Source organism: Saccharomyces cerevisiae, chromosome XI (assembly GCF_000146045.2).
Source record: "Saccharomyces cerevisiae S288C chromosome XI, complete sequence".
NCBI classification, from domain to species: Eukaryota; Fungi; Ascomycota; class Saccharomycetes; order Saccharomycetales; family Saccharomycetaceae; genus Saccharomyces; species Saccharomyces cerevisiae.
Window position 1 is genome coordinate 205,272 of NC_001143.9, and position 23,566 is coordinate 228,837.

Sequence of the window (23,566 nt, forward strand, 5' to 3'; positions counted from 1 at the left end):
AGCACTAATTTTCCAAAGATGTTTTAACTGATCTTAATTTATATGTAGAGGATATATGTAGTATATCTATTTTTTGCTGATTGACTTATCAATTAGCTTCATAATACAACATTGTTTTTGTTTTTCGTTACTCGCGACTTTCTTCGCGGCAGAGCCGCGCTACAGGAAAACAAGATCAAAACATGCCCCTATTGGAAGGCTTAAAAAATGCTTATCCCGAACGAGCCAACGGTAATCAACACTATCGTCATACCAACAACAGTTGAGTTATTTTTCGCTCCCATACTTTTTAGAATTGGTTTGTTTGTGTTTGGTTAAATTTCAAAGCCTTTATATTCTTTGATATAGATTACTCTACAATTTCTTTGTATACAGCGGGAAATTGACACTTCAAAGTTCCTCTCATATCAACAAACATTAATACAGTTCCTGAAAATGTATTCTTGGAAGTCAAAGTTTAAGTTTGGAAAATCTAAAGAAGAAAAAGAAGCCAAACATAGTGGGTTTTTTCACTCCTCTAAAAAGGAAGAACAGCAGAATAATCAAGCAACTGCGGGGGAACATGATGCTTCAATTACTCGTTCATCTTTAGACAGGAAGGGCACGATAAATCCATCAAATTCATCAGTGGTCCCGGTTCGTGTTTCATACGATGCATCCTCATCGACCTCTACTGTACGAGATTCAAATGGTGGTAATTCAGAAAACACGAACTCATCTCAAAATTTAGATGAAACAGCAAATATTGGTTCTACAGGGACACCCAATGATGCCACCTCAAGTTCAGGAATGATGACTATCAAAGTATATAATGGTGATGACTTTATTTTACCTTTTCCGATTACCTCAAGCGAGCAAATATTGAATAAACTATTGGCCTCGGGTGTTCCACCGCCACATAAGGAGATTAGTAAAGAAGTAGATGCTTTAATTGCACAACTGTCCCGTGTTCAAATAAAGAACCAAGGTCCAGCTGATGAAGATTTGATCTCTAGCGAGTCAGCAGCAAAGTTCATCCCATCTACTATCATGTTACCAGGGTCTTCGACCTTAAATCCCTTACTATATTTCACCATTGAATTTGATAATACAGTTGCAACTATTGAAGCAGAGTATGGTACGATCGCTAAACCTGGTTTCAATAAGATATCTACCTTTGATGTGACAAGGAAATTACCTTATTTAAAGATTGATGTATTTGCAAGAATTCCGTCCATTCTTTTGCCCTCGAAGACATGGCAACAGGAGATGGGTTTGCAAGACGAGAAGCTACAGACCATTTTTGATAAAATAAATTCCAATCAAGATATACATTTAGATTCTTTCCATTTGCCCATCAACTTAAGTTTTGACTCTGCAGCTAGTATTAGACTATATAATCACCACTGGATCACATTGGATAATGGCTTGGGTAAGATCAATATTAGTATTGATTATAAACCTTCCAGAAATAAACCTTTGTCCATCGATGATTTCGATCTTTTGAAAGTTATCGGTAAGGGTTCGTTTGGTAAAGTGATGCAAGTCAGAAAGAAAGATACACAAAAAGTATACGCTTTGAAGGCAATCAGAAAATCATACATTGTCTCTAAATCCGAAGTCACGCATACTTTGGCAGAAAGAACCGTTCTAGCACGTGTTGATTGTCCATTTATTGTACCTTTGAAGTTTTCTTTCCAATCACCGGAAAAATTATACTTTGTTTTAGCGTTTATCAATGGTGGTGAGTTGTTTTATCATCTACAAAAGGAAGGAAGGTTTGATTTATCACGTGCCAGATTTTATACCGCAGAATTGTTATGTGCGCTAGACAACTTGCATAAACTAGATGTTGTCTATCGTGATTTGAAACCAGAGAATATTTTATTGGATTATCAAGGCCACATTGCCCTTTGTGATTTCGGGCTATGCAAATTGAATATGAAGGATGATGATAAGACAGATACTTTTTGTGGGACCCCAGAATACTTGGCACCAGAACTATTGCTAGGTTTAGGCTATACAAAGGCAGTAGATTGGTGGACATTGGGAGTCTTGTTATACGAGATGCTCACAGGTCTTCCTCCTTATTATGATGAAGATGTTCCAAAAATGTATAAGAAGATTCTACAGGAGCCACTAGTTTTCCCAGATGGATTTGATAGAGATGCAAAGGATCTATTGATTGGATTATTGAGCCGTGATCCGACAAGAAGATTGGGCTACAATGGTGCCGACGAAATTCGGAACCATCCTTTTTTCAGCCAATTATCATGGAAGCGCCTGTTGATGAAGGGTTATATTCCACCATATAAACCAGCTGTTAGTAATTCCATGGATACTAGTAATTTCGATGAGGAATTCACTAGGGAGAAGCCAATTGATAGTGTGGTAGATGAATACTTGAGTGAAAGTGTTCAAAAGCAATTTGGTGGCTGGACATACGTTGGAAATGAACAGCTAGGTAGCTCAATGGTGCAAGGTAGAAGCATTAGATAGACTTAGTGAATACATTATCAACTAGTTTACTCATGACATACTTTATATAAAAAGAAAGGTTTTCTTTTCCGTTACTTACTGTGTTCAAGATGAAGCAACTGTACCAATGGCGCAATTTAAGTTCTAGGATTTATATTTCGAACGTGGGCAATACTTCACACATGTGTGGCTTGTGTCTCATGGTCATAGCGTATTGCCTCAGCTTATTCTGATTAGATAAAGGATTTCCTCTCTTACCCTTCCGAGATCCGTGTCGATGGGGCGGCAGAAAATAAAAAAAAAAAAAGGTGTTGAAAATTTTCTCCTTGTATAAAAGATATTTTGATGAGCATCTCTCGTTTGCAGTAGCTTCTCCTTTTAAAAATATAAAGGTTGTTTTAATCAGCGTTCGACTTTAAATTAACCCAAGACCCCATTGTTAAAATTCTTACCTTAACCACGAACGGATACATTGTCTGGTAAAGAAATAACTTTTGTGCAAGACAACAGCTGACAAGATGATGGCTTTTGAGAATACAAGTAAACGACCACCCCAGGACTTTGTAGCTCCTATAGATCAAAAAAAAAGGAAGGTCCAGTTTTCCGATAGTACTGGCCTGGTAACCCTTCAACCAGAGGAGATAAAAGATGAAGTGTTTTCAGCGGCCATGTATAGCAGGTTCGTGAAATCTGCCCTAGATGATCTGGATAAGAATGATTCAACCCAGATCGGCATAATTGCCAATCAAGTAGCGCTTCCGAGCAAGAATCCTGAAAGAATTAATGATAAGAATCTCAATATTCTTTTGGATATCTTATCTAGTAATATCAACAGGATAGAATCCTCCAGGGGAACTTTCCTCATACAATCTATCATAAACTTTGAGAAGTGGTGGGAATTGCCTCCACACACTCTAAGTAAATATATATATTTCATCAAAATCCTTTGCTCGAGTATACCCAAATGGTGGCAAGACGTTTCGATGATACTGGTATCTTGTTTTATTTTACCAATCAAACAGACAGTGTGTCATCATGATATGCTTAAATATTTCTTAAGGATGATTCCCTCCTCGATGGGATTCATAGATACATATTTGGCCAAATTTTTCCCAAATAAAAATGATACTCGGAGAAAGTTGGTTAATTACACTTCAAATTTGCTGAAATTGAGAGGCTACTGCTCTGAGCTAGGATTCCAAATTTGGTCCTTACTGATAGAAAAGATTATTTCGATTGATGTCGAGTTACAAAATGAATTAGATGAATTAGATGATGATGTAGATGACGATGATCTAGAGGAAGTTGATCTAGAGGATGACGACGATTTAGATGATGATTCAGGAGACGATGATGATGAAAATTGTGGGAACAGTAATGAAGAGTTAAGGTCTGGAGCAGCCGACGGTAGTCAAAGTGATAGTGAAGATATGGACATCATTGAAGGTATGGACGGTACTGAAGAATATAATGTGGAGTTGACGCAGGGAATCAAAGAACTTTCCACCAAATTGGACTCTATCTTAACTTTGGTAAGCACGCATGTGGAAGAGCAAGTGACGCCGGAGAGTTTAGAAAGCGGTGAAGGCGTAGGAGTCTTCAACACTCTAACAACATTATTTAAAACGCATGTTCTACCCACGTACTATACCAGGTCGATTCAATATATCATGTTCCATGTTTCACAACAACAATTAGAACTAATGGATTCATTTTTAGTGACACTGATAGATATTTCGTTTGCCGTCAACGAAGCAGCAGAGAAGAAAATTAAGTCATTACAATATTTGGGGTCGTACATTGCGAGGGCCAAGAAACTATCCAGAACTCAAATTATTTTCGTTGCAAGCTATTTAACGTCCTGGTTGAATAGATACGTTATCGAAAGAGAAGAAGAAGTTGATCAACGTGGAGGTATGGAAAGGTTTAAACATTTCTATGCAGCATTTCAAGCACTTTGTTACATTTTCTGTTTCAGACATAACATCTTCAGAGATACAGATGGTAACTGGGAGTGTGAACTGGACAAATTCTTTCAAAGAATGGTCATTTCAAAATTTAACCCATTAAAGTTTTGTAATGAAAATGTCATGTTGATGTTTGCTCGTATTGCCCAACAAGAAAGCGTCGCGTACTGTTTCAGCATAATTGAAAATAACAACAATGAAAGATTGAGGGGAATCATCGGCAAAGCTGATAGCGACAAGAAGGAAAATTCCGCACAAGCAAATACCACATCGTCTTCTTGGTCTTTAGCCACTCGACAACAATTTATTGACTTACAGAGTTACTTCCCATATGATCCTTTGTTTCTGAAAAACTATAAAATTTTAATGAAGGAATACTACATAGAGTGGAGTGAAGCAAGCGGGGAATATGAAAGTGATGGGTCGGATGACTAAGGTCTTTTTTCATAGGTATCTTCGAGACATGCCCGTCACAAACTAATGATACACTGTAGTCACCCCATTAATAGTTGAAATGAGGATATATAGCATAAATGCATTTAACACATTTTTTAGATTTCTAGATACTATAGAAACTTAGTATTTTTATTTTCCACAGTGTACTCTTCACGATATTTTGCATTTTAGAACGCTTGTTTGTTCTCGTCACTTACTACGTGCGCGCTTTACATTCGCAGGTCTACTTATTAAAGAGTTTCTGTGGGGAGGGGTTCCTGAGTCAAAATCTCAGCTATCCGAACAGCTTGTACTTAGATTACTTGGCACATATTTATATTCAGTAAAGTCAATAGTGGGTATTATTAATCGAAATAAACAGAACAAGCAGTAATAGCTCTTTTTTCATCTATTTTATTTGTAACTAGGAAGAAGAAAAAAACTTGAAGGTATACAAGAGCAATGTATGTCACTTTTAATGAGGCTTTGGATAGTTCTTTTGGTAATCTAGAGAGTCCGAATCATGACTTCAAAGTAGGTGACCCTAACATGGTACCAACTCCCCCTATGGATTCAGATTCTGCAGCAATTAGTTTGGCTTTCTTAATAAGTCTTTCTATTACGTTTGCAATATTAATGCTCATCTTGGTAGTAATAGCGGCATATGTCACCTTTTGTGGTGATGATGAATCAGAATACGACGAAGAGAACGCCTTAGGTACACGAACTTCAGGAACTCTGCACTCTTTGTTTGGTAAAAAACATAGTGGCATCTTGTTGGATTCGAGTTTTGCATCCCCTGGCGGGTTTGATGATGAGATCGTTCTTCAGGAAAGAGAACTTGAAGAATTACCAAAGATGTCAGCGTACGAGGTTGAGTTGTATATAAGAGCGAAAGAGTTTCAAATGATGAGCCCGCCAATGGTGAAGGACTTTGGCACGTATTTGGACAGTGACGACCAGCAGTTTATTAAGGATCGTGGCATTCAAAGCTATTTTTTGCTACCAAGCATTAATGATAATATAGACGAATATGGAAACTTTCTACCCAGTTTTATTGTCCAGGATAAACTAGATATTCAATTTTCAAAGTTCAATAAGAGCTCATCCACTGTAATGAACTATCCCCTACCTCACAATAGGAAGGACGCAGTGTATTTCGAAGTTAAAATTTTCAGACATATTCAAAAGTCCAATAGTATATTCAGTATAGGTTTGACTACTGTACCATATCCTTATTTCAGGGTACCGGGCATGGCCAAATACTCCATTGCATACGAATCCACAGGTAAACTGAGGATAAATAACCCCTTCACTGCCAGCACATTATTACCAAAATTGGAAGAAGGTGACACGGTAGGATTCGGTTACAGATATAAAACAGGTACAATCTTCATTACACATAATGGGAAAAAATTAATGGATGTAACACAAAATATTGGCATTGATCTTTTCATTGGAATTGGCGCGTTTAATGCCGCATATACAAGAACATATACGAGGGATGGTCTATTGGAAGACCCGGATAATGTTAGCTTCCGTGAAGCTCTCTCTGAAGGCAAAGATATTGAAGTCGCCAAAGATCTTCAAAGAGTTCACGATCCACATGATGAAAGTGATGAAATGACGTCAGATGAGGTTGAATTACATGTTAATTTGGGCCAAGTTGGGTTCGTCTTTATAGAAGCCAATGTGAAAAAATATGCGTTTGGGAGTGTTTATGGCCAAATTGGAATTCCTCCTGCGTATAATGGAACCGAGATCAAGAAGGATACTATTTTACAGAAAGGAGAAGAATTGCCACCAAGATATGCTGACACTGATAATTTCTTTGGTAGTATGAAGGTAAAAGAAGGGTCATCCTCTAGGATAACGGCGCAAACTAGTAAGCCCCTGTGGTCTGTTGGGACGTATGAAAGAATCTCTTCTAACTTTGACAGAGAAAATAATGTTTACCACGACAGTCTTGAAACCGACGATAACAACACCGATAACAATGTTAATAACAACGATGAGAACGCTGGTTGCAATGAAAATTCGCCATTATTGGAAGATGATGGCAATAAAAGACCGGAAAATTCAAATACCCCCCGTGAAGTATCAGATGGAGCTATCAATAAGAACCCTAGAAATAAATCTACTAAAAAACGTCAAAGAAACAGAGGCAAATCTTCTAAAAAGAAGAACAGATCGAGAAAATAAGAGACATTATGAATTTGGTTTTTTTTACAATTTACGCATACACAATATATACATTCCTACTAGCTTTTTTTTCTTCAATTCGATAGTTTAGATGGGTTTATATCTAAATATATATATATAGTATTTTATTTCATATTCAATCTCCTAGTATACATGAAATATTTAACGCTTTTTTTTGCCCTTGTTTTTATTTTTTTTCTTTTTTGAAGCTGCAGAGTTACCATTGTTATTTTGCACAGCATTAGCTTTTTGCTTCGGTTCTGTAGCAGTTTTCTTAGCCGCAGGATCGCTCTTTTCGACATCTGTGTTGACAATTAAGGTGGCTAAACCAACAATGTCTTGGATGCTCTTACCTTTTATTTTTTTACTCGATTCTTTTATTTTGTTATTTTTCTTCTTCGACTGTGCTATTTTTTCAATTTTACCTGGAGTTATAGATACGCCTCGTGGGCCTAATGCACTAAGTAATCTTGAAACATCTTTACTCTTATTAGTAGTAAATTTATAGTTCAAGGATAAATGCGAGTTATGAGTTCTAAAGGACACTTTGGTGTCTGTCTTCTGTGTTGGTGGTTTATACGATATGGAGAAGAGCGTTTGAGATGGATTCACCTCAAAAAGGCGAACACTGTTCGTGATGTAGTTGTCAATGGGTTTCACAGACATGTTTTCCAGTTCAATTAGGTCTGTTAATTTGCTCGCGGAGGGAAGCTCTTTTATTTGGGTCAATCGAAGACAGCACAATTGAAACTTTTAGCATTGTTCTCGCGAAAATAGTCAGTTCTTAACTTTTCAAGAGTGGTGCGGCTTACCCTGCCTTCTGCCATAAGTAAAAAGTGACGCAAATAGCGGAACTATTGTCATTGTTATTGACATTAATAATCTGTATTTGTGCTCATCCGGTTCCATTTACTAGTATGCAGACGTATCTTTTTCAGCTGGACGAATTGAGGCTTTCATTAGCTAGTGTGGTAATGACAAACTCTTTGCACTGAGAAAATACTGGGGTGAGGAAACTTTTCTACCGAATTGCTTCCACATCTATCAAAGCATGATTATCAAGTATTCAAAGATCAAAGCATGATGTTTGCAAATAATAAATGTTCAGGCGTCATTTAATGTTGATAATGGTGTACGGGAAGTGACTTGTAAAAGGTAGGGGAAACCGTCAGTCTATCACTAGTGGTGTATCTGATGGAAGTGCCCTTTTATATTTTTTGCCGTACACAGGTAAAGAAATGAAAGTACTAATTATCCCCCATACTCTTTGTTTCTCTTGTGTTGTTTATGATCAATCCTTCTAATTTAATCATTCAATAACTAAATATTTAAAAAGATGTAATTGCCGCAAAAAAAACTCTCAATTATTTACTATTTTGAAACAGTCTCTCAGATAGTATGCGCCATATTGGTGTGATGATTCCTGTGAAAGCATTTTTGGGTTTGTTTAGGTGCCTTCTTTTCTTTATTTAGCATAACCGCCAATACGGAATGAAAAGTCCGTTTTAATGTACCGCTAATAATTCAAAATGCGTAAAAGAGTTTTCATAAAAAGGGTATTTGCGTCAAGCAGGAAGAAATTTTGAAAACAACTAACAGGCAACTTACAGGCATATACTGACTTTAGTAAACGTCTTCCGCTATTCTAAGAAGGAGCTGACTTGAACAAGATCTTTATTTTAACGGTGCGACAAAAACAAGGAAAGTTTACAAGCGCTAGCCGTCGAAGACGTCAATTGCACTATTACTCAGTACCGTTTTAATCCTTACCAACGTAGAATTACTATTTGTGCAGTAGGAGCCTGTGAAATGTTCAAGTCGAAAACAAGCACTTTAAGCTATGATGAAACCCCGAACTCCAACGAGGGTGATCGCAATGCAACCCCTGTAAATCCCAAAGAAAAGAGCCAAACGAAACATTTGAACATACCAGGCGACAGGAGCCGACATTCCTCTATTGCAGATTCAAAAAGAAGCTCTTCTAGATATGATGGAGGCTACTCTGCCGATATAATTCCTGCTCAATTAAGGTTCATTGATAATATAGACTACGGCACGAGGCTGAGAAAAACACTTCACAGAAACTCAGTGGTTTCAAATGGGTACAATAAACTCAGTGAGAATGACCGATGGTATTTCGACCTATTCGATAGGAAATATTTCGAAAACTATCTCGAAGAACCCACATATATTAAAATATTTAAAAAAAAGGAAGGATTAGAACAGTTTGATAGAATGTTCTTAGCTCAAGAGTTGAAAATTCCCGACGTTTACAAATCTACAACCTACCAGGGAGAACCTGCAGTTGCTAATTCAGAGCTATTCAAGAATTCAATATGCTGCTGTACGTTCAGTCATGATGGTAAGTATATGGTTATTGGTTGTAAAGATGGCTCTTTGCATCTTTGGAAAGTCATAAACTCACCAGTTAAGAGATCCGAAATGGGACGCTCAGAAAAGTCAGTCAGTGCCTCTAGAGCAAACTCACTAAAGATTCAAAGACATTTGGCGAGCATTAGTTCTCATAACGGCTCCATATCAAGTAATGATTTGAAGCCGAGCGACCAGTTTGAAGGACCTTCCAAACAATTACATTTATACGCACCGGTTTTCTATTCTGATGTGTTTAGGGTTTTTATGGAGCACGCTTTAGATATTTTGGATGCAAACTGGTCCAAAAATGGATTTCTAATAACAGCATCAATGGACAAAACTGCAAAACTATGGCACCCTGAGAGGAAATACTCATTGAAAACTTTTGTTCACCCAGATTTTGTTACATCCGCAATATTTTTTCCCAATGATGATCGTTTCATAATTACCGGATGCTTAGATCACAGGTGTAGACTGTGGTCTATACTGGACAATGAGGTTTCTTATGCCTTTGATTGCAAAGATTTGATAACATCCCTAACATTATCTCCTCCTGGTGGGGAATATACAATTATCGGTACATTCAATGGATACATTTATGTTTTACTGACACATGGATTAAAATTTGTATCTTCATTCCATGTATCTGATAAAAGCACTCAAGGAACCACTAAGAATAGCTTTCATCCATCTTCCGAATATGGAAAGGTCCAACACGGCCCTCGAATCACGGGTTTACAATGCTTCTTTTCTAAGGTGGACAAAAATTTAAGATTGATAGTTACGACAAATGATTCAAAAATTCAAATCTTTGATTTAAATGAAAAAAAACCTTTAGAGCTTTTTAAAGGATTCCAAAGTGGTTCCTCACGTCATAGAGGCCAATTCCTAATGATGAAAAATGAACCTGTAGTTTTCACGGGAAGTGATGATCATTGGTTTTATACCTGGAAAATGCAGTCCTTTAATCTTTCAGCAGAAATGAATTGCACTGCTCCGCATAGAAAGAAACGGCTGAGCGGCAGTATGAGTTTAAAAGGGCTGTTGAGAATTGTATCTAATAAGAGTACGAATGATGAATGTTTGACAGAAACGTCAAACCAAAGCAGCTCACACACATTTACCAACTCATCAAAAAATGTTCTTCAAACTCAAACTGTTGGTTCTCAAGCTATCAAAAACAATCATTATATATCATTTCATGCCCATAACTCCCCTGTCACATGTGCTTCCATTGCTCCCGACGTTGCAATTAAAAATTTGTCCTTGTCAAACGATTTGATTTTCGAACTGACTTCACAGTACTTCAAAGAAATGGGCCAAAATTATTCAGAATCTAAGGAAACATGTGATAACAAACCTAATCACCCAGTTACAGAAACAGGAGGATTCAGCTCAAACCTATCGAACGTTGTGAATAATGTTGGAACCATTCTAATAACAACAGACAGTCAAGGTCTAATCCGTGTTTTCAGAACTGATATCTTACCGGAAATACGAAAAAAAATAATAGAAAAGTTCCATGAATACAATTTATTCCACCTCGAAGCTGCTGGTAAAATCAACAACCACAACAATGACAGCATATTGGAAAATAGAATGGATGAAAGAAGTTCCACAGAGGATAATGAGTTTAGCACAACCCCACCATCTAACACGCACAATAGTAGGCCAAGCCACGATTTTTGTGAGCTGCATCCTAATAATAGCCCGGTGATTTCCGGCATGCCATCAAGAGCTAGTGCTATTTTCAAGAATTCGATCTTTAATAAATCCAATGGAAGTTTTATATCCCTAAAGTCAAGAAGTGAAAGTACGAGCTCCACGGTGTTTGGACCGCATGATATTCCGAGAGTTTCTACCACTTATCCGAAGTTGAAATGTGACGTCTGCAATGGATCTAATTTTGAATGTGCTTCCAAAAACCCCATTGCTGGCGGTGATAGCGGTTTCACGTGTGCTGATTGTGGTACAATCCTCAATAATTTCAGATAGAGAATCAGAAAGTAAGAGGAAAAACTATCTGTTCCACCGTCTTTAGATCATAAGCATGTCTGCAAATAACATAGTATTATTATTTATATCTGTAGCGATCTTTATTATTTTTCATTACTGACACATTTTCTCACAGAACCATCTACAACCCGAAAGATGCCGGAAACGGTCTTAGGCCGATGGGGTCTATTAGGGCCTACAGAGACGTCAATTGGGCTATAAGAAAAATGAAATCGAGGAAAGATTTTCCACTCTCAAATTAAGTAGGGCAAAAATATGCTTTTGTTCGCATGTGGTGTTATTCCAGTTGCGAGTCAGGGTCTGCCGATATGCTAAAGGAGGTCACGAAAACGAATCTGGCATTTAATACCTCATTAAGTTACAGCGGAATCGGCCTTCTGTTGCGGAAAAAAAAAAAAAAAAGAAAACGAACATTAAGCACCGCTGAAATTTCAAGCTGTGACTAAGTCGTCAAATGATAAATACTGCATATATATAAACTATGTGATTATATGCAACATTAAGATATACTTTCTTCTTCCATAATGCCCCCACTCCAGAACTCCATCCGAAATAGTTTTCCTTAGATTGCTATAGCAAGTCAGACACAAGCACATCTCATCGAATTATATCGTAAGCAAATATGTCATCTGACAACTCTAAACAAGATAAACAAATTGAAAAAACAGCCGCCCAGAAGATATCGAAGTTTGGTTCGTTTGTGGCTGGTGGGCTAGCAGCATGTATAGCTGTTACAGTTACTAATCCGATCGAATTGATTAAAATCAGAATGCAGCTTCAAGGTGAAATGTCAGCATCAGCTGCAAAAGTTTATAAAAATCCAATCCAAGGTATGGCGGTAATTTTCAAAAACGAAGGTATAAAAGGTCTGCAAAAAGGGTTAAATGCTGCTTATATCTATCAAATTGGGCTAAATGGTTCCAGATTAGGGTTTTATGAGCCAATCAGATCATCATTAAATCAGCTTTTCTTCCCAGATCAAGAGCCACATAAGGTACAGAGCGTCGGAGTTAACGTCTTTTCTGGTGCCGCATCTGGTATAATTGGTGCAGTCATTGGCTCTCCATTATTCTTGGTGAAAACAAGACTTCAATCATATTCCGAGTTTATAAAAATTGGTGAACAAACGCACTACACCGGTGTTTGGAACGGGTTAGTAACCATTTTTAAAACCGAAGGTGTTAAGGGTCTATTCAGAGGTATTGATGCGGCAATTTTAAGGACAGGTGCTGGTTCCTCTGTTCAACTACCTATCTACAACACAGCAAAGAACATTTTGGTCAAAAATGATCTGATGAAAGATGGCCCAGCATTACATTTAACTGCTAGTACTATCTCTGGGTTAGGTGTTGCCGTCGTTATGAACCCATGGGATGTCATTTTGACAAGAATCTATAATCAAAAAGGTGACTTGTACAAGGGACCTATAGATTGTTTGGTCAAAACTGTTAGAATCGAAGGTGTAACCGCTTTGTATAAGGGTTTTGCAGCTCAAGTGTTCAGAATCGCACCTCATACAATCATGTGTTTGACCTTCATGGAACAGACAATGAAACTAGTTTATTCGATAGAGTCGAGAGTTTTAGGCCATAATTAATTCCCATAACAAACTCCGAGGTTTGAAGTTTCATTCATTGGCCAGGACAGTTCTACTTTACTAATGGTTTCATTACAACCTTTTTCTTCATATTATGTAGCATTAAGGATAATAGAGCATTTTTTATTTCACATTCATACACGATAGTTTTATAAACGTAATTATAAACATACAGAACATTATTCACAATTGTCCAGTTCCAAGAATTATATGCTCTCGGATCTCGGAGTTCTTATTTATAAAATGATCAGTTACAGTGTAATCTTGCTTAGAACTTTCTTTTTCTCAACCTTTGTTTTTTCTTTTACTTTTGCTTCTTCGAGTTTTTTCAGATAGCTGTTATACACAACCACATCTGCTACTAAGACCAATATTCCAAAGAACAAGCACAACAAAAGACGAACATGGACCGGAAAGTTTGTTGAAGATCCGGTCCAGTACCAAATGGCCACAACAACCGATATGACACTTACAAGAACGTTGAAAACAGTGGTAACTTGTTCCTTAATCTGTTTATTAATTTGTGAAGGCGTGAGTTCATCGTCTTCTTGAAGTGAAAAGACAGACTTGCTTCTCTTGACCATACTTTGATATTCAAGTTCTTGTTCCTGATATTTCAAAAACTCTAATTTTTTCTTGAAATCCTCTGAATAGTGTAAACCTCTGACGGCCTTGGGCTTGAATTCGAACTCCAAAGGTTTCAAAAGTTCTTTGATAGAGCATTGGAGATCACTGTCTTTTCTATACTCTTTCACATAAAAAAGAAGTGACTGCATAGGTATTGCGTGTCGCTTCAGGAACAAATCAATGTCCTCATCAATTCCTTCGTTTGATTTCGCGCTATTCTTGAACTTTCGCAGAAATTCAGTTATTCTATCATTCAGTTTAATTTCGAACATTAGAGTTCTTTTATGTGATGCCAATCGTCAATTATCCTATCTTACCTTTTCTTCATTTCTTTCAGCGTTTTCATGTGAGATTTGCTTTATTTTCGCTTCCTCGTTTCTCATTTTAAATATTCACACGTCCGTCATGTCTACTTTGAGTCAGTTAAATACACAAGATTTTTGTAAAACTGAGTATTTCGTGAACAATATAATTGTTCGGATTCAATCATAGTTAAAGACTATAGTATGAGATACACAGAATATCCTAAAAGTTCCCCTCGAGGGTATAGGAAACCTCAAAATGGAATCGGTCTTTCTACATGATAATATTACTCTAACTTCTTTTCTTCTATACTTTGCCATTCATTACCCTATCACGTTATCAATCCTTGCATTTCAGCTTCCATTAAGACCGATAACTGTTTCCCAATCTCTATGTCATCATCTTACACCGCTGTGATAATATTCTAGGAAGACGAATACTAGCCAATAGATGATACAAGGATTTCATTTCGACAGAAACAAAAAAAGCATGGAAAAACGAATGGAGACAAAGAGGAAGTTAAAGAAAGTTCATTTGTGACCTCATTTACTCAGAAGAATTTCGTAAATCGGTTGTTATAGAACTGTTTTATTGTTTAAAAGAGCTTGTTATAGTAATCTAAGTGGAAATACACTAACAGTAAATAGGGCGTGTGGCGTAGTCGGTAGCGCGCTCCCTTAGCATGGGAGAGGTCTCCGGTTCGATTCCGGACTCGTCCAATCTTTTTATACTTATTAATAATTTTTTTCCTGCCGTTACTTGCTTTTAAAATAACTGCCTTTTATGAATACAGAGTATAATTTTTGATATACAAAGAGGTTGACTGTGATAATCAATACTTAATTTGTGGTTATTGGTACACATATACCTACAAAAGTTACCAACAAACTGTTCGACTTTTAATGCTACCCGCCTTCCGAGTGTTTTTGAAGGGGCGGAGAGGAGCGGCAAGAATTAGCATGGAAAAAAGCATAAAAAGACGAAATGGGTGGCAATGTATTAACTTGTTCGAGAAACCTAGTGGACTCAATTCATTACAACAACAAGTTCCCAAGATCATCGATTCATAATAGTCATGTCCGATAAAGTTATTAACCCTCAAGTTGCATGGGCTCAAAGGTCTAGTACTACTGATCCAGAAAGAAATTATGTCTTAATAACTGTGTCAATTGCAGACTGTGATGCCCCTGAGTTAACCATTAAGCCATCATACATCGAATTAAAGGCTCAATCAAAGCCTCATGTTGGCGATGAAAATGTCCATCATTATCAATTACACATTGATCTATACAAGGAAATTATACCTGAAAAAACAATGCATAAGGTTGCTAATGGCCAGCACTACTTTTTGAAATTGTATAAAAAGGATTTAGAATCTGAATACTGGCCACGTTTGACAAAGGAAAAGGTGAAGTACCCTTACATCAAAACTGATTTCGATAAATGGGTTGATGAAGATGAACAAGACGAAGTTGAAGCTGAAGGTAATGATGCCGCTCAAGGAATGGATTTCAGCCAAATGATGGGAGGTGCTGGAGGTGCTGGAGGTGCTGGAGGCATGGACTTCAGCCAAATGATGGGAGGTGCTGGTGGCGCTGGTTCTCCAGATATGGCTCAATTGCAGCAATTATTGGCTCAAAGCGGTGGTAATTTGGACATGGGAGATTTCAAAGAAAACGATGAAGAAGATGAAGAAGAGGAAATAGAGCCGGAAGTGAAAGCTTAAAAGGAGGAGCAAATCAACCTGGAGTGCTAGAATGAGTAACTTAGAATAAAAGACGAATATATGCACTTTACACAACTCTTTACCTGTTTGTTATTGGCTGCCTCTATGTAATTAAATATTATGGAATTAATAAAAATATTTTTATTCGTAACTATCTTAGATATATATTGTACATTGTCAAAAAGACAGTAGTAAGCAGATAGAAGCTATATTGGATGCAAAATAGAGAAAAAAGCAGAAATATTATGTTGCAAATGTCAAGTAATGGAACTGTATGTGATATTTAAAGAACAATTTCTATATGCTGGATGATTATCAGGTGTAAGCAATAAGAAAGAAAACGAAAGTAACTCCCATCCGTGGGAAATTTCAAGAAAAACTTAGAGTATCAGCGATCGTTTTAACGAAGGGGGATTCGTAAATTTCATTAATCGACCAACGTTGGTTCTTCCTCGTTAGCGTATTTTCCACAATCTGTTTTCCCACATTAGTTTTATAATCGCTTAACCGGTACCATCTCCAATCAAACCTGGCAATACGATGTGACGTAGCTCTGCTACGCTGTCTTGCTGAAGCGTTTGGAGGAGGGTCAAATGGTAATCTGTCCTCAAACAAGCTGTATAGTATGACACCTAAGGCCCACGTGTCGCTTAAATGGCCATCGTAGGGAACTCCCATCAGGATTTCTGGTGAGACATAATCCTCTGATCCACATCTTGCTGTACACATCTCATTGTTCTCAATTTTTTTGCAGAGACCAAAATCTGCTAGCTCAATGAAATTTTGCTTGCAGTAAATGGGTGAGTCCCTAAAACTGTTGATATCATCAAAACTATATTTCAGTAGTATATTCTCTAATTTTAGGTCCCGATGAATAATACTGTTTTCGTGCAAATATTTTACTGCCAGTACTACTTCCGTAAAAATCCTTTGAATCAGCCACGCTTCTAGTCTTCCGTTACGGGCCATGACGGCAGCTAATAAGTCTCCTGCAGGACAATAAGACATAATCATATCACAAGGCGGCAGAGCTCTTGGAGTTTTTATAATCAAATCGCATAAAGGTTTTTTGCTAGTAACAAAAATTGGATTGTTTATCCCAAGTAGTTTAACTATACATGGGTGATTTAGTGATTTTAGCACCTGCAATTCCCTAGTCAGAGAATTTTCCAAACGGGATAAAGTTTCCTTATATCGTAACGATGTATTGATTTGTTCAACATTTGATAATTCCTCGGGATATTTGAGTCGTTTAACGGCCACTTGTTTCAGTTTAGGATTGCTTTGGTCCATGAGTTCATATAAAAGTACGGTACTAAAATTTCCTGAACCAATGGGCCTGACCTTTTTCCATAATAACGGGCGATCCCAGTGATCTAAAAGAAATCCCTGAAATATATCATCGTCACACTTTTCGGTAGAACTACTACTTTCGGGAAAATAAGGTTCTTTCGTGTAGTTATCACTATCAACAGAATCATTTACTAAAGCCTCTTCAGTCACTGTTGGTAAGGAAACAACCCTTTGGGGGGATAAATTAGCTGGTGCAATAAGTTCAGAAACAACTCTTTGGTTTGGTTGTGTAACAGAAAGCATATCATCCAGTAATCGTGCATGACTTCGTCTTTTGGGTATATTCAACGAGGATTGATCTATAGGTGACATTGACAGATTGCCTGGGGATAACGGAGTGTAGGTCATCGGTGTAGGTAATGCTTGGACATTTTCAAACGTCGGAATAGATACAGTCAAAGGTGTACTGCGAGAATCACCAGTGGTCCCTTCAGTGGATGCCATTTTTTTATCTTCCTCACCATTTTCATCAATCAATGCCTTTTCGTGTTGATCGCCAATGGAGTCGGGAAATCCTTCTTGTTTCAACCGAGGAGTCTTTGGTTGTGAATATATACTACTATATTCATCCATTGTCGGTATAACCTAACAGCTGCTGTGGGTATGGATGAATTCGAAGCGTAGATGTGATTACTATCTCAAAATATACTTGTCTAATTGTGTAAAAAAGAAAAAAAAGATAAAGAACACACCCCGCGTTGAAGATTACAAGTAAAAAACTTTCTATGCTTAGGAATAACGTTCCATAAGAGGATGGTGTGCTCAGCCTTCTTAGTTCATTTACTGGAATGTATTTAACTTTACCCTTTTCGTCTGCTAATCCATCAGTATGTGAAAAATGAAAATCTAAAAAAAAAAAAGGCTGCCTTATTCTGTAACGCAACGCGAAACATCTATAAACCAAGTAAGTAGTTTCTATGAAATGGGCAACAGCATCTTGGATGACGAAGGGTAGCATTTAGTTACGTACGTTGAGATAATCTACAAAAATTGATTACGTATTTAAAATTCTTCTCGCTTCTCATTATTCTTTCTTAGTCTTCCTCTTCTTTGTCATTTGTGACAAGATATCATTATCGCTTGGCTCTGCAGTGGCTTTCTTCCTCTTGGTGCCCCCAGCTCGCTTCTTTTGTTTAACCTCAAACTTGTCTAACTGTTCCTTACGCGATTTAGCACCTAATTTCTGCAGCGTATCATTTTTTTCTTTATACTCCTTGTCTTCTAACAATTCGCTCTCACTCTTTGATTCCAACCACTCCATAAGTTTGATTTCATTACCATAGCCTTCATCATTTTCGTATGGAGTTTCCAAGACAATAGGGATACCCTGCAGGTATTCAGAGTGCGCGATCATTCTAAACACATCTATACCCAAATAACCTTGACCCAAGCGTTCATGCAAATCTCTATTTGCTCCTAAAGGAGCCTTGGAATCATTTAAGTGAACAGCACTTAGATATTTGAACCCTATTACATCATTGAACTCTTTCCAAAAATTGTTAAACGTTTCAGTGGTGCTGATATCGTAGCCTGCTGCAAATGTATGGCATGTATCTATGCAAACGCCGATTCTTGATTTATCTTCAATCATTCCAATAACCTCCTTCAAATCTACCAGAGAACTTCCTACTAAATTTCCAGTACCAGCCATATTTTCTAATACAATTTTAACAAATTTCGTTTCCTTAATTGCTTTGTTCAAATATGAGGCTAGTTGTTTTAACTGCAACTGATGGTCTCCTTTCAAAGTAGAACCTGGATGTAAGTTATACAGGCCTATCCCTAATTGCTCACACCTGTTCAGATCGTCCATGAATGACTCATAACTCTTTTCTGCCTTTTCCCTATCCGGATTAGCCAAATTAATAAAGTATTGGCCATGCGGTAAGACGTCCGTCAATGGGTTATAATTGTAAGTTGCACAGTTTTTCTTAAATTTATCTATTTCCTCCTGTGTATACTGCGGAGAAACCCACTTTCTTGGAGATTTTAAAAACATGGCAAACGAATTACAGCCAGTGTTAAATGCATTAGTTACACTATTAGAAATTCCACCGGCACCTGACATGTGCGCACCAAATTTGTATTTCGAGACAGCAGATCTAACAAAGCTAGGTGTCGAAGGCATTACGATGGTTCCGATATGCCAAAAGCTTATTAATGTTGCGTTTTGTGTTTCTTATTCGGAGTTTGTCATCTTATATTTACAATGATTTCCAACATGTAAAGAAATGAAGAAAAAGAAACCAGGTAAGAATGAAAAATTCCACGTTCAAGTTCCCAGAAAAACTGGCAAAAAAAGAGAAGTATTAGATGAAAAAAGTTCGTGTATACAAATATCTATGTTACATATATGCCAAGGTGAAGGACCAAAAGAAGAAAGTGGAAAAAGAACCCCCTCATCTTCTTCCCTTTGTGACTTTATTCTTATTTTTGTTCAATTTTTTATTTTCTTGTGCTCTTTTCGCCGCAGCAGCCAGCTGTTCCTTTGTCTTAGGCACCACTTGGAAGAACCCATCTAACCTACCCTGAATGCCAGATTTCAAGCCTTTTTTCAATCTTGATATACCAGATTTAACTCTTTCTTCACTGAATTTCTTATCATCACATAAATACTCGATAAGTTCCTTCTCCTTTGGTGGCGACCATTTCAAGTTTATTTCGTTACCATCTATAACTTCAGGGTCAAGAAACAGCATTCTTGCTTGTTTGTAAGGCCAGTCTTCTGGGATTTTCCATTTAGTGTTGTTTGACTCCCCAGATTCAATAAACTCCACGATTTTTTCGATGGATCCATGCGTTTTTATCAATTTTAAGGCTGTCACTGGACCAACACCTCTGATGCTTTCACAGTAGTCACAACCAAGCATTATGCAAAGATCAACAAACTGCTCTATTGTCAAGTCGAGTCCTCTCAAAACTAATTCAGTATCTATTTCGTGAATCGGTTCCTTCTTGGCCTCTGAAAAAGTCAAATGTCTCAACAAGAAGGGTGTTCTATAACAGAGTGTGTCCATATCTTCACTTGCTGCGGCATACACCTTTCCCTTCTTTGCCAACTCAGCACATTGAGCCTCAGCTTCCGTTGGCGCTATTATATATGGGATTCCCATTAGTCCTAGTAATTTTTGGGCTTCTTCATTATGCTCTTTTGAGACCTTCACCAATCTTCTTTCTTGCTTCATCTTTTCCAATTCTGTTGTTGCCTCTGCCAGTTTTTTTTCTGTTTCCACCCTTCTTGAAGACCGCTTTGTCAACTCATGAGATTTCAAATCTGGAGGTTTGCCGTCGAAGACATAACAAGGCTTGATACCGTTATCAATCATTCTCAGTGTCCTATAAAACATACCCATCAAGTGTGACGTTGTTTCACCGGCTTCATTGGTCAACTGCCCACCGTCTTGCTGTCTTACAGCAATTAAAAACTGATATAGAGACATAGAGGCATCGATGGCAACCTTTCTGCCAAAAAAGCTCTTGATATCGCTTTTCCTGATAGCAGAGGGAACATGTTCCGATATAATTGCATTCAAACCTTTAATACCCATATTTTTTCTTCCGGTGTCCGTTTCCTATTTCTTTCCAATGTATGCTGTCAACGCTTTTCATCGATGTATATAAGGAAGAATACCTCATTATAATACATCAAAACCTTCATTTGCGCGATGTTACGCGTCGCGTTTCCTATAAAAAATACATAAGCTAGTGAATAAAAGCTTTAAACGCGTTAGGGGGATCTGCAATTAAAGTAAATAAATGAAATAAATGAAATAGATGAAAAACTGGTTACACTAATTATAACGTTAATAAAACTAGTTGATAATCAAAATATTGCCATAGCTAAGCCAATAGTACAGCGTTGGCTTTCTATCATAACTTACCAGCCGGGTGCCCAATCGGGTATCTGTCACCGAAAGTCACTGTTAACGAGGTGTGATTCAGCCGGGTACTAGTCTAGCATTTTTTTTCGCCTGTTTTTTTCGTGAAAAACGAAAAGTGGCAAGCAAACTTATATCACTTTCTACTTCTTTCCCTGTTCTTTTTGTTTATTGGCAATGGCCACTACCACATCCCCATTAACGAAAGTCACCAAAGTGTGTCATTTAATACTACGGTTAGTGACAGCATTTTGTTTAGATCTCAACTAGAGAGGATTATCAACTGCTAAGCCCTTTACACGTTATCTGTGATCCTGCTGCACTAGGAAACGTTTCAAATCACCATATTTGCAATTTCACAAGGATGGACAAATTAGTCGTGAATTATTATGAATACAAGCACCCTATAATTAATAAAGACCTGGCCATTGGAGCCCATGGAGGCAAAAAATTTCCCACCTTGGGTGCTTGGTATGATGTAATTAATGAGTACGAATTTCAGACGCGTTGCCCTATTATTTTAAAGAATTCGCATAGGAACAAACATTTTACATTTGCCTGTCATTTGAAAAACTGTCCATTTAAAGTCTTGCTAAGCTATGCTGGCAATGCTGCATCCTCAGAAACCTCATCTCCTTCTGCAAATAATAATACCAACCCTCCGGGTACTCCTGATCATATTCATCATCATAGCAACAACATGAACAACGAGGACAATGATAATAACAATGGCAGTAATAATAAGGTTAGCAATGACAGTAAACTTGACTTCGTTACTGATGATCTTGAATACCATCTGGCGAACACTCATCCGGACGACACCAATGACAAAGTGGAGTCGAGAAGCAATGAGGTGAATGGGAACAATGACGATGATGCTGATGCCAACAACATTTTTAAACAGCAAGGTGTTACTATCAAGAACGACACTGAAGATGATTCGATAAATAAGGCCTCTATTGACCGGGGATTGGACGACGAGAGCGGTCCTACTCATGGTAATGACAGCGGTAACCACCGTCACAACGAGGAGGATGACGTCCATACCCAAATGACGAAAAACTATTCTGACGTAGTGAACGATGAAGACATCAACGTTGCCATTGCCAATGCCGTCGCAAATGTAGATTCTCAATCAAACAATAAGCACGATGGAAAAGACGATGATGCCACTAACAACAATGATGGCCAAGATAATAATACTAATAACGATCACAACAATAACAGCAATATCAATAACAACAATGTCGGTAGCCACGGCATTTCCTCCCACTCACCATCCTCCATACGAGACACGTCTATGAATTTAGACGTCTTCAATTCTGCTACCGATGATATACCGGGCCCATTTGTCGTTACCAAAATTGAGCCCTATCATAGTCACCCACTAGAAGATAACTTGTCACTGGGTAAATTTATCCTAACTAAGATTCCAAAGATTTTACAAAACGATTTAAAGTTTGATCAAATACTAGAAAGCTCTTACAATAATTCTAACCATACAGTGAGTAAATTTAAAGTTTCTCATTACGTGGAGGAGTCCGGTCTTTTAGACATTTTAATGCAAAGATATGGATTAACCGCCGAAGATTTCGAAAAAAGGTTACTTTCCCAAATAGCCAGACGTATAACGACGTATAAAGCAAGATTTGTTTTGAAAAAGAAAAAAATGGGCGAGTATAATGATTTACAACCTTCTTCATCTTCCAATAACAACAATAACAACGATGGTGAGCTTTCTGGCACGAACTTGAGAAGTAACTCTATCGACTACGCCAAACATCAGGAAATATCAAGTGCGGGTACCTCATCGAACACAACCAAAAATGTGAATAATAACAAGAATGACAGTAATGACGATAATAACGGCAACAATAATAATGACGCCTCAAATTTAATGGAAAGTGTGCTAGATAAAACCTCTAGTCACCGGTATCAACCCAAGAAGATGCCAAGCGTCAATAAATGGAGCAAGCCAGATCAAATAACTCATTCAGACGTGTCCATGGTTGGCCTAGATGAATCAAACGATGGCGGTAATGAAAATGTCCACCCAACCTTGGCTGAAGTAGACGCTCAAGAAGCTCGTGAAACTGCTCAGTTAGCCATAGACAAGATCAATTCTTATAAGAGGTCCATTGATGACAAGAATGGTGATGGCCATAACAATTCGTCGAGAAACGTGGTAGATGAAAACTTGATCAACGATATGGATTCAGAAGATGCTCACAAGTCCAAAAGACAGCATTTGTCAGATATCACACTGGAAGAGAGAAATGAAGACGACAAACTACCACATGAAGTGGCGGAACAGTTAAGGTTACTGTCATCGCATTTGAAAGAGGTAGAGAATCTACACCAGAATAATGATGATGACGTAGACGATGTAATGGTGGACGTGGATGTAGAATCGCAGTATAATAAGAACACAACTCATCATAATAACCATCATAGCCAACCTCATCACGATGAAGAAGATGTTGCTGGACTAATAGGGAAAGCCGATGATGAAGAAGACCTTTCTGATGAAAACATTCAACCAGAATTAAGAGGTCAATAGATACCCAGTTGAGAAGACGAGCTATTTTTCTCATGTTTCTTTTGTTTATTCACTTTTCTATACTTTTTCTTT

The 23,566-nt window shown here is 37.6% G+C and overlaps 12 protein-coding genes and 1 non-coding gene across 13 annotated transcripts, besides 2 other annotated features; 8 read left to right on the plus strand and 5 right to left on the minus strand.

Moving 5' to 3' along the window:
• Nucleotides 1-435: 435 nt before the first annotated feature.
• Nucleotides 436-2,478, plus strand: YPK1 (serine/threonine protein kinase YPK1; the record flags this gene model as incomplete). The annotated part of the gene is made up of 1 exon (NM_001179692.1): nt 436-2,478. One exon carries the CDS (start codon nt 436-438, stop codon nt 2,476-2,478), a length of 2,043 nt encoding a protein of 680 aa, NP_012796.1.
• Nucleotides 2,479-2,975: 497 nt separating this feature from the next.
• Nucleotides 2,976-4,859, plus strand: RRN3 (rDNA-binding RNA polymerase I transcriptional factor; the record flags this gene model as incomplete). The annotated part of the gene is made up of 1 exon (NM_001179691.1): nt 2,976-4,859. One exon carries the CDS (start codon nt 2,976-2,978, stop codon nt 4,857-4,859), a length of 1,884 nt encoding a protein of 627 aa, NP_012797.1.
• A 462-nt stretch (nt 4,860-5,321) lies between these two features.
• On the plus strand, nt 5,322-7,061 carry SSH4 (Ssh4p; the record flags this gene model as incomplete). Its single annotated transcript, NM_001179690.1, has 1 exon — nt 5,322-7,061. The coding sequence occupies one exon, from the start codon at nt 5,322-5,324 to the stop codon at nt 7,059-7,061; it is 1,740 nt and encodes a 579-aa protein (NP_012798.1).
• A 162-nt stretch (nt 7,062-7,223) lies between these two features.
• Nucleotides 7,224-7,727, minus strand: SRP21 (signal recognition particle subunit SRP21; the record flags this gene model as incomplete). Its single annotated transcript, NM_001179688.1, has 1 exon — nt 7,224-7,727. The coding sequence occupies one exon, from the start codon at nt 7,725-7,727 to the stop codon at nt 7,224-7,226; it is 504 nt and encodes a 167-aa protein (NP_012800.1).
• A 440-nt stretch (nt 7,728-8,167) lies between these two features.
• Nucleotides 8,168-8,472: an origin of replication (ARS1127; Autonomously Replicating Sequence).
• Nucleotides 8,473-8,870: 398 nt separating this feature from the next.
• DGR2 (Dgr2p) lies at nt 8,871-11,429 on the plus strand (the record flags this gene model as incomplete). Its single annotated transcript, NM_001179687.1, has 1 exon — nt 8,871-11,429. One exon carries the CDS (start codon nt 8,871-8,873, stop codon nt 11,427-11,429), a length of 2,559 nt encoding a protein of 852 aa, NP_012801.1.
• Nucleotides 11,430-12,072: 643 nt separating this feature from the next.
• Nucleotides 12,073-13,047, plus strand: OAC1 (Oac1p; the record flags this gene model as incomplete). Its single annotated transcript, NM_001179686.1, has 1 exon — nt 12,073-13,047. The coding sequence occupies one exon, from the start codon at nt 12,073-12,075 to the stop codon at nt 13,045-13,047; it is 975 nt and encodes a 324-aa protein (NP_012802.1).
• A 251-nt stretch (nt 13,048-13,298) lies between these two features.
• Nucleotides 13,299-13,946, minus strand: VPH2 (Vph2p; the record flags this gene model as incomplete). Its single annotated transcript, NM_001179685.1, has 1 exon — nt 13,299-13,946. One exon carries the CDS (start codon nt 13,944-13,946, stop codon nt 13,299-13,301), a length of 648 nt encoding a protein of 215 aa, NP_012803.1.
• Nucleotides 13,947-14,123: 177 nt separating this feature from the next.
• Nucleotides 14,124-14,452: a long terminal repeat (Ty1 LTR).
• Nucleotides 14,453-14,623: 171 nt separating this feature from the next.
• On the plus strand, nt 14,624-14,696 carry YNCK0008W. The gene has a single exon. It is a non-coding gene; the product is annotated as a tRNA-Ala (tRNA).
• A 356-nt stretch (nt 14,697-15,052) lies between these two features.
• Nucleotides 15,053-15,703, plus strand: SBA1 (Hsp90 cochaperone SBA1; the record flags this gene model as incomplete). Its single annotated transcript, NM_001179683.1, has 1 exon — nt 15,053-15,703. The coding sequence occupies one exon, from the start codon at nt 15,053-15,055 to the stop codon at nt 15,701-15,703; it is 651 nt and encodes a 216-aa protein (NP_012805.1).
• Nucleotides 15,704-16,072: 369 nt separating this feature from the next.
• PRR1 (serine/threonine protein kinase PRR1) lies at nt 16,073-17,629 on the minus strand (the record flags this gene model as incomplete). The annotated part of the gene is made up of 1 exon (NM_001179682.1): nt 16,073-17,629. The coding sequence occupies one exon, from the start codon at nt 17,627-17,629 to the stop codon at nt 16,073-16,075; it is 1,557 nt and encodes a 518-aa protein (NP_012806.1).
• Nucleotides 17,630-18,080: 451 nt separating this feature from the next.
• Nucleotides 18,081-19,184, minus strand: APN1 (DNA-(apurinic or apyrimidinic site) lyase APN1; the record flags this gene model as incomplete). Its single annotated transcript, NM_001179680.1, has 1 exon — nt 18,081-19,184. The coding sequence occupies one exon, from the start codon at nt 19,182-19,184 to the stop codon at nt 18,081-18,083; it is 1,104 nt and encodes a 367-aa protein (NP_012808.1).
• A 271-nt stretch (nt 19,185-19,455) lies between these two features.
• RAD27 (multifunctional nuclease RAD27) lies at nt 19,456-20,604 on the minus strand (the record flags this gene model as incomplete). Its single annotated transcript, NM_001179679.1, has 1 exon — nt 19,456-20,604. One exon carries the CDS (start codon nt 20,602-20,604, stop codon nt 19,456-19,458), a length of 1,149 nt encoding a protein of 382 aa, NP_012809.1.
• A 694-nt stretch (nt 20,605-21,298) lies between these two features.
• ABF1 (DNA-binding protein ABF1) lies at nt 21,299-23,494 on the plus strand (the record flags this gene model as incomplete). Its single annotated transcript, NM_001179678.1, has 1 exon — nt 21,299-23,494. One exon carries the CDS (start codon nt 21,299-21,301, stop codon nt 23,492-23,494), a length of 2,196 nt encoding a protein of 731 aa, NP_012810.1.
• Between the last annotated feature and the right edge of the window lie 72 nt (nt 23,495-23,566).